The 10454-nt window shown below is 39.2% G+C and overlaps 1 protein-coding gene across 1 annotated transcript; it reads right to left on the minus strand.

Moving 5' to 3' along the window:
• Positions 1-8370: 8370 nt before the first annotated feature.
• On the minus strand, positions 8371-10357 carry LOC125556699. Its single transcript, XM_048733082.1, has 4 exons — positions 10135-10357; positions 9973-10039; positions 9584-9819; positions 8371-9473 (listed from the first exon to the last, which is right to left on the minus strand). The coding sequence occupies exons 1-3, from the start codon at positions 10338-10340 to the stop codon at positions 9727-9729; spliced, it is 366 nt and encodes a 121-aa protein (XP_048589039.1). The 5' UTR covers positions 10341-10357; the 3' UTR covers positions 8371-9473; positions 9584-9726.
• Positions 10358-10454: the final 97 nt, after the last annotated feature.

A 10454-nucleotide genomic window follows, 5' to 3' on the forward strand; every position in this document is an offset into this window, starting at 1 on the left:
ATGAATGAATTGGATATAAGTTACCGGAGCTGTCAACTCTGTCACAAGATTTTGGACCTCATCATATACCTAATTTTTGTGAGAATGTTCATACATTCTCTATATTCATCCGCATTGGCTCTCTTGATTTTTTTTCACATATTTGCTGTATTTCATCCGATTTCACAAGATTTCTGTCCAAGTTGGGTTGACGGCTATGATATACTAGAAATAAAACCAAAAGTTATTTTTAATTTATTTCAATGAAATCAAATTCCCACAAAGATGAGCAAGGCACTTGGGTAAACTCCAGCATTCTTTGGAGAAAGAAATAGAGAACAGGTTTCCTAAAACCCTAACTATTAGTAATTTGTGAAAAAACAACATATATTTGATAAACACTTGAAATTTAAATCGACTATTTTGGAATTCTGGTTTGATTAAAAAAAAGCTGCACATACATATTAGGACCTCGAGGATTTGTTATTACCTAAAAAATATGCCCTTTGTATACCACCTACAATATTTTCAATAACCCTGGGTACCTCAATGTTTTCTTACACACCTTAAAAAAACTTTTTTTTCTCATGTCACAATATAATGTGGTCCAAAAGTAAAATTCAGGTTTCATAGAAAGCCAAGACAGCTTTTTTGTAGAGGAGCAATTTGCTCAAAAGCAACGGTTTTTCCCCTCTGCAGCTTCTCCTATAAAAGCTCTTTCAACCTCTGGCTCATCAGATCGAAGAGCTTTATGAGACAGCAGAGTTCATATGTTCATTTTTTTAGAAAATTTTAGTTGGGACTATTTTTAGTTTTAGGTTTTATGAATTAGGTTTTTGTGGTGTAATATTTGTATCATAAGGAAATTACCAGTTTTTTTTTCTTAAATGCTTTTCTCCAAACTTCTTTAAGTTAATCTCAGCCAGAGACAGATTGATTGATGGTTAGATTGATTGATTGATTGACAGATTGATTGATTGACAGATTGATTGATTGACAGATTGATTGATTGATTGACAGATTGATTGATTGACAGATTGATTGATTGACAGATTGATTGATTGACAGATTGATTGATCGACAGATTGATTGATTGATTGATTGAATGATTGACAGATTGATTGACAGATTGATTGACAGATTAAAGATTAATTGATTGACGGATTGATTGATTAATTGACAGATTGATTGATTGACAGATTGATTGAAAGATTGATTGATTGACAGATTGATTGACAGATTGATTGAGTGATTGACTGATTGATTGACAGATTGATTGAGTGATTGATTGACTGATTGATTGATTGTTGATTGATTGATTGATTGACAGATAGATTGATTTATTGATTGACAGATAGATTGATTGACAGATTGATTGATTGACAGATTGATTGACTGACAGATTGATTGACTGACAGATTGATTGACAGATTGATTGATTGACAGATTGATTGATTGACAGATTGAGTGATTGACAGATTGAGTGATTGACAGATTGAGTGATTGACAGATTGATTGATTGACTGATTGATTGATTGATTGACTGATTGATTGATTGACAGATTGATTGATTATCTAATTGATTGATTGATTACCTAATTGACAGATTGATTGACTGATTGATTGACAGATTGATTGACTGATTGATTGACAGATTGATTGATTGGTTGACAGATTGATTGATTGATTGACAGATTGATTGATTGATTGACAGATTGATTGATTGATTGACAGATTGATTGATTGATTGACAGATTGATTGATTGATTGACAGATTGATTGACAGATTGATTGATCGATTGACTGATTGATTGATCGATTGACTGATTGATTGATTGAGTGATTGACAGATTGAGTGATTGACAGATTGATTGATTAATTGACAGATTGATTGACTGATTGATTGACAGATTGATTGACTGATTGGTTGACAGATTGATTGATTGGTTGACAGATTGATTGATTGATTGACAGATTGATTGATTGACAGATTGATTGATTGATTGACAGATTGATTGATTGACAGATTGATTGACAGATTGATTGATTGACTGATTGATTGATTGACATATTGATTGATTGACATATTGATTGATTGACATATTGATTGATTGACTGATTGATTGATTGACTGATTGATTAATTGACTGATTGATTGATTGACTGATTGATTGATTGACAGATTGATTGATTGACAGATTGATTGGTTGACAGATTGATTGGTTGATTGACAGATTGATTGGTTGATTGACAGATTGATTGGTTGATTGACAGATTGATTGATTGATTGACAGCTTGATTGATTGATTGACAGATTGATTGATTGATCGATTGACAGATTGATTGATTGATCGATTGACAGATTGATTGATTGATTGATTGATCGATTGACAGATTGATTGATTGACAGATTGATTGATTGACAGATTGATTGATTGACAGATTGATTGATTGACAGATTGATTGATTGACTGACTGATTGATTGACTGATTGATTGACAGATTGATTGATTGACTGACTGATTGATTGACTGACTGATTGATTGACAGATTGATTGACTGATTGATTGACTGATTGATTGACAGATTGATTGATTGATTGACTGCCAGATTGATTGATTGATTGAGTGACAGACAGATTGATTGATTGACAGACAGATTGATTGATTGACAGATTGATCGATTGTTTGATTGACAGATTGATTGATTGACTGATTGATTGACTGACTGACTGATTTATTGACTGATTGATTGATTGACTGATTGATTGATTGATTGACAGATTGATTGATTGACAGATTGATTGATTGATTGACAGATTGATTGATTGATTGACAGATTGATTGATTAATTGATTGCTTTTGAAGCTTCTTCTACAACTCTGTCAAAACCTAGGAAGGGAAGGTTAATTGTAGCTAAATAATTTGGCTACTTTAAAATATGAAACCCTTACTTGGTAATGTAAAATTGGAATGGCAAGCCTCCTGGATGTGCATGCTTGCATCTTCCCACAGTTTATGGCCTTCTTTAAAGCCTGGCCATTCAATCTGTGTAACTGGCCACCCATAGTCAGGATCGGTTTTGGCAATAAAGATAAACTCTACAAGAGCTCTTTCCTCTTCTAGGGTCCAATGGTGGCGCCACACAGGGGACTTGACAGGGAAACTCATAGTCAAAAATAAATAAAGGGTTATATTTATTATCTACATTTAAAACAATACAATGATAAGTATTTTACCTTAAACTTTCCATGTGATGGTGAAGTGAATTGAAGAGGTTTTCTTGCTTTTGAACGAGGCGTAGAATTCCTCAAACGCTTCTCTGAGGGTTTGTTTGGTGTATCCCCCGTTGGAAGCAGAGATCGTTTCGCTTTGTTATTGTCATCCATCTATTCTTGAATTTAAAATAGACCGGAATACAGTTAAAACAGATCAAATAGACCTGAATACCGTACACATGCTTGGTCTGCTAAGTGAGCGACGAGTTTTGTTGCTTTTGCTACGCTCGAACTGCGCGCCTTTGCCAACCTCCAGAATGTCACACATTTCCTTTGTGTGTTGATAATTTTCGTCAAAATACCGTTCACAAATCGGCGTAAAAGTACTTCAATATCTGGGGGGTTAAGGGCTTTTTTTTAGAATATTGGATACATGAGCTAGTATATTTTTGTTTCAAATCTCAAAAGTACCCAAACCATAAGGAATACAAGTCATTTTAATGAAGAAAACTATTTTCTGATCGAGGAGAAATAACTCTTCATAATACGCTTCAAACTTCAAGGAAGCATCTAAAAACCACACAGGAAAAATAGTGGACATATACAATAAATTCAGAGAATTCTTACCTTTAAATCGACACGCTAGACTTGGTGAACAAGAAAAGAAACCAGCCTCCCATGAAGAGACCGAACCTCCGCCATCTTGCTCAAAACTAAGCGCCCAAAGCCTATGGGATACTACTGAAACCTCCTCTGGTGGCTAATGCAACATGCGTTTCACCAAGGACCTCAAAGGTGTATTCTTCTACCTTCTTTGGGTCAAACTCTTCTTTCGGTACATCTTATTGACTTTACGTAGACGCCTGAGCTGCCTAGGTAGTTCCAGTTGGGTGACTGGGATAAAGAAGGAGCAAACTGTGAAAAAAGAGTGGGAAAATGAATATAATGAGTATGCTGTTGGCTAGTACGAGACTAGACCCGGCATAAGCCTTTTTATACCACTTGTTTCTTGTTCTCTAAAGGGCTATTGTTATTATTTTTTATTGCTATTGTTTAAGGTACTCTTTTTGACAACCAGCCCAAAACAAAAGGAAACAGTTGTTTGAAATAGCCCAGGTGTATCTGCTTCCTCACAAAACAAACCCTTGTGATGTGATGTAATGCCGGCCGTAATCGTTTTCCCTAAGTCATTTTAATACAGTTAAAAATATTAAAAGCTCTTTTCGACTTGTGTTTGCTTTTCCTGGGAACTAGCATCTCAAAAGCTTTCCATACAAAACAAATCATTCTCATGATGTTGCATCTGTACGTACTGTTCCTGAGGTATTTGTTCAAAACTATTGAAAATCTCTCATTTATACTGCAAGCCAATAGTTAATGTTTTTTCGAATGTTTCCAACTTAACAATGGGATTATTATAAAAAAAAAGTCCTTTAAGTACTTATATAATTAAGTATGCTTATACTCTATACCCAATAATCTATGCAATAAACTTGGCGCTTATTTAATTTTAGCGGGAAATACCAGCTTCTGAATGACTGCCATAACAAAACTTGCACTTATAGAATAAAGAAGTTGAAGGGATTGCACACACCTTGAAAGGGGGTGCAACATCTCTGCTGATAAGGAAAAAAAGGAAGAAAGGAAACAAACTTTATGCTCTTATAACGAAATATTATAAATATTAAAAATCAACCAAATTACAAATGAGCAAAGTAATAGCAGGAAGGTATATGTCTAAAAGTCATCTAGACTAGGCAGGAGAACTAGCCTCCTATTAATTGGCCCCTCAATTAGTTGTATTTAACCATCCTTATCTTTATATTAGTCTAAAGCTATGCATGTTTTGGAAATACAATAAATCCTCTAATTTGCTTTTTACTACAGACAGTTGATTGTCCTGGTGCTTTACATATGATAGGTCCTTCACTCTACAATTTAAGAGAGCTACCAAAACATAGTAATGCTTCCTATGATTTTGCTCTAGTTTAAGAAAATATGCACTAAGTGTGAACATTTTAATTTTAATATATGGGGTTTTGCATAAAACAAACAATGAACCAAACTATTTTGTGCGAGTTCTAAACCTGCAGAGGCTGGCTTAAAAAAATACTAAGGTTTATTTACTTATATTTACTCAGAAATAAAAACTTAATCATACAATGCGTTAAATAGGATGCTTATTTTGAAGATGCGAAAACTCGATTATCTAAACGGTGCCATCAGATTGTTAAATTAATCTAACATTAACAGGTTTTGCTTGTTTTCTTTAAAAATATAATAAAGGGCCGTCTACATGGGCAATTTTAAAGGCCTATGGTACTATTTCTTTGCTGAATCAAACGAGTTTTCTCGATGTAAATAATCACTACGATGAACGAGCCCTAAATACAAAGATAGGACAAATACGGTAAGAAACTAATACTATTACAGTGAATCAATAATAAACTTACGTAATAAAGCGATGAGAAGATCACAGGATGGTGTTCATGAACTATAACAAAATGTCAGACTGGTTTTCTAAACACTGGTCAGCGGTATAACTAATCATAAATTACCAATGAGAAACTCTGTCAGGCAACATATCTGCATTCCCCCAGTTCGGCAGCTGTAGGTAAAGGAACTAACTATGCTGTGCCTGTCTCCGGCTCGAAGCGTTTAGGTGGTCGTCTCAGGTGGGTTGGACACGATGTCTGAGGCATTTGCAGGATAGACTGGGGTTGCGGCGGTGGAGTGATGTTTGATGCTGATATTCCGACAACTGGGGTGGCGATGGAGCTGCCTTTGTGGTTGTCGATGGGTGCTGCTTGTGAGGTACCTCTTCTATCGTGGCATGTGCAAGTGACTCCTTCGCAGGCTGAGGTGTTGCTGGCGAAGTTTGGCAGGGATGCTGCTCAGCATTGGTGGGGGAGGGGGAGCTAGAGAGGACCAAAGGCAGGGAGCGGCAGGGGTGTATGCCCACAAGAAGTGCCTGTTGTGCAGGGTGAGGCGACCTGATCCGTCAACTTTAAACCGTATTGGTCGTTGCCAGGTGACTCTACCACTGTGCCAGCCCTATCCCACTTAGTGGGGTGGTTGCCTCTCTGGTTTTGTAAAATTACTTTCGCACTGATGGCTAATGGGCGCGGTTGACGCGAGTGAGCAGCTTTGAGCGATTTTGTCGTGCGGGAGATACGTGTCCAAAGAGCTTCTTCCTTGGATGCCCAGGACTTGCGCCATAGGGAACGGACATGAGGATTGGCGAATTTTTCTTACTTGTTTACCAAGGAGAGTCGCGGGGGGGGCGGCCTAAGATTATCTGTGCTGGCGAGAGGTTGCAGTCTGCGTCAGGAGTGTTGCAAAATTTAGTATGACACATAGGAAACGGTCTTGATCTAGGTTGCCCGTGGGTCCCGTGTTAGACATTAATAGCCGTTTAGCTGTTTTAACTGCGACCTCTGCCCTACCACTAGACTGTGGAAATCCGACGGAGATATGTTGCCGTACTCCCCAGAGATGCAGAAACGTTTTGGTATTTCCCGATTTGGCCACTAACAAAATTTTGGGTGATTTTTTTTTAGAGTAAACTTGGAATACATAAGTGAGTTTGAAGCTTTACTGGTTGCCATAGCAACATCGCACAACCATAAGCGACACGTCAAAACCCTTCTCATCTATTGGGCTATCGCCTGCTGCAGTTTGATCGAGATCAGTGTAAATGCCACGGAATTATTGCGATTCTTGCAGACCCACTTTATGGGTATCTTGACTGGAAATTTCACTCGTCATACCATACATTACCCTCCAAAAATCGCTGTATCTCCGTCGCATTATACCCAAACTTAATCAAACAACCAGATCTGATAGCCCGATAGATGTCAAGGGTTTTGGCGTGTCACTTGTATCTCTGGAGTGTTGCTATGGTAACCTGTGAATTTCCAAAGTAAGGGAATAGTACCAAAATAGAGGTTTTTGGCTTAGTTTGAGGCTTTACAGGTTGCCATAGCAATACTCCACAGCAACAAACGACACCTCAAAACCCTTGTCCTCTATTGGTCTATCGCCTCCTGCAGTTTGGTCCAGATCAAGGTTAATGCTACGGAGTTATAGTGATTCTTGGAGACCCACTATATAGGTATCTCGACTCACTCGTCATACTATACATTACCCTCCAAGAATCGCTGTATCTTCGTCGCATTACGTGTGATCTAAATCAATCTACCAGAGGTGATAGCCCAATAAATAACAAAGGTTTTGGCGTATCACTCATTGTTGTGGAGTGTTGCTATGGTAACCTGTGATTTTCCAAAGTAAGGGGGATAGTACAAGAAATTGAGGTTTTTTGCTAAGTTTGAGCCTTCATAGGTTACCATAGCAACACTGAAAAGCCATGAGCGACACGTCAAAACCCTTGCCATCTATTGTGCTATTGCCTCCTACAGGTTGGTCCAGATCAAGGTCAATGCGACGGAGTTATAGCGATTCTTCGAGACCCACTATATGGGTATCTTGACTTGAAATTTCACTCGTCATACCATACATTACCCTACAAGAATCGCTGTATCTTCGTCGCATTAGCTTTGATCTGAACCACACTACCAGAGGTGATAGCCCAATAGATAAAAAAAGTTTTGGCGTGTCGCTCATTGTTGTGGAATGTTGCTATGGTGACCAATGAACCTTCAAATTGAACCAAAATTAAGGTTTTTGGCTGGGTTTGAGCCTTCACAGGTTGCCATAGCAACACTCCACAACCATACGTGACACATAAAAATCGTTGGCAGTTATTCAGCTATTACGTCCTGCAGTTTGACCCAGATCACAGTCAATGCAACGGAGCGATTCTTGGAGACCCATAAATAGTATGATTTTTACTGAAGTGCCCAGTCATGAGACCCATATAATGGGTCTCCAAGAATCGCTTTAACTCCGTTGCATTGACTCCGATCTAAATTAAACTGCAGGAGGTGATAGCCCAACAGATAACAAGGGTTTTGACGTGTCACTAATGGTTGTGGGGCGTTGCTATGGTAACTAGTGAATTTTCTAACTTAGCTGAAAAATCCAAATTTTTTTAACACTTCCACTAAGGTTGCTTGAATATTGAAACTGTAAGAGTTATGGTCATTCTTGTAGACCCAAAAAGCTTAAAACAAAAGAAGTATCGTCCCCGGTAGAAAAAAACAACAACAGTATAGCAAAACCGGCTTTAATATCAGCACCATATCACTCAAATACATATCACAGGATTTAACCTCTACCGTCCTCTACCCGGTAGAAAAAAAAAACAACAGTATAACAAAACCGGCTTCAATAATCAATATCATTTAACCTTTGAAGCCTTTCTTCATATTTCTGATCTTTTGATAAAGACAGTCAGACCCATGTCTTCGTAAAATCTCGAAACCCTTGCCATGCTCTCTGATGGCATCCATAATTTCTTCCCGGCAGATAGGCTCCTGCCCGCTTATGAACGCCCAACATGCCTCACGAAGGACCTTGTCGTCTTCCTCACCCCAAACCTGCCTCATCGATGATTTGGAGGAACCTGAGGCAACAGAGGCGCACTCGTCGTCTGTCTCGGGGACAAAGACGTGGCGCTGTCGGAGATTGGGGGCTGCCACCTCCTCGTGGCTCTGGTGCTGGGGCTGCGGTTGGTGTGACCGGGGCTGCTGGGGCTGCGGTTGGTGTGACCGGGGCTGCTGAAGCTGCGGTTGGTAAAGCTTCGGCAGACATGAGGCTCCGGATGACGCTTGATCTAGCCGCAGAGGTCTTGCTCTTCGATTGGATGTTATAATGGGCCTCTGAGGTGGACAAGCGGTGGGCCATGGTGGCGGCAAGCGTTCTCTTAACAGGCGACGGCAGGTCGCGCGTGTTGGACACGATTATCAGTTAAAATGTAGAAAAGAAAACGAGTAAGTTATAAGCAAGACTGCTTTGAGGTTGGATCCCATGTACGTAGAAGCGAATTAGGAATTAGCTGGGAAGTACAACTGGCTGCCTTCTAAAGAGATGTAAGATCAATGTTCAGCATCTTGCCAAAAATGCCTAGTCAAAGAACTAATTTAAATCCTCCACAACCATGTATTTAACATAATACTACATCCACGCGGGCTACTAATTGAAACTAACCTTGTGCAGCATTTTTGACGTAAGCAAGTCCACTTGCCCGTCGGTCAGCAATGCGCATCTTCTGGCGAAAGCCTTTAGATTTTTATTAGGCTGCAACACCTTCTGGCCACAGTCAGTCGTGAATAGATGTTCCTGGTTTATAGTGGCCAGCAGTGGCCTGGCTTTTCTGAAAATTGAAATTGTAAAGTAATTAGAGCTGATTAAACATCCAACGAAACCTGTGAATAAAGATAGGGCAATCGTTAGCAAAATATAGTTAGCGTATAGGATATTTACCTCACATATAGAGATATGAGCTGGTACAGCTCTTGTGTGAATGTCAAGAACGTAGCCCCGTGGCCACGCGTGGCAGTTCAGGTAGTCCCTGATGTTCCGAGCAACGGCCACATCCTGAATGTAATTGGCTTGGAGGTCACTTTTCAGTCTGAGTGGTCGGAGCTAACAAGGGCACTGATCTCTTGAATCGTTGGAATCTTATCTTCCATCTCCCAATTCTTCTTCTCCTTCCTCACCTGAAACACACACGCATAAACATAAGGAATTGTTTGTCTACTAACAATTGTGCAATGTTCCTTATAAAAGCGCCAACAACAATAACGGGATTATTAACAACATTAGAGAGAATGGCAAAGGCAATCCTTAGAGTGTCACACGCATACAGCGACCTTCACTTGCTGTTTCCAGGAGGACCGCCAGGATTTTTGGGCCTCTTTAGTAGCCATAAGGTCTTGTCTACAAATAAACGATGGAGAAATTAGGGTATGTATTAGTAAGATTTGCTGAACCCTAACCCTTAAATACGGCCTTAGGCAAATACAATTAATTACCTCATTGATGGTGTCACGTCCTTTTGAAGGACGGACTGCATGTATTCAAGGAAGGATTCCAGTGAGCAGGAGTACGTCACCAGGCTGGATGCGCAGAGTTTGCCCTCTTGCTCCAAGTTTGGAGCAAAGAACCGGTTGTAGACCTTTTTCCTGTCTCGAAACAGGCTCAAAAGAGTTGGCGTCTTTTTCGAAACCATTCTCGCCATACACCTGATAGAAACAAAGACAAAGAGAAAACGCAACAAAAATAAATATCGTGCATTGCTCGCATCTCACTTTCAATAGACGGAAGGATGAATAGATGGATGGATGGATAGATG

Source organism: Nematostella vectensis, chromosome 9 (genome assembly GCF_932526225.1).
Source record: "Nematostella vectensis chromosome 9, jaNemVect1.1, whole genome shotgun sequence".
Classification (NCBI taxonomy): domain Eukaryota; kingdom Metazoa; phylum Cnidaria; class Anthozoa; order Actiniaria; family Edwardsiidae; genus Nematostella; species Nematostella vectensis.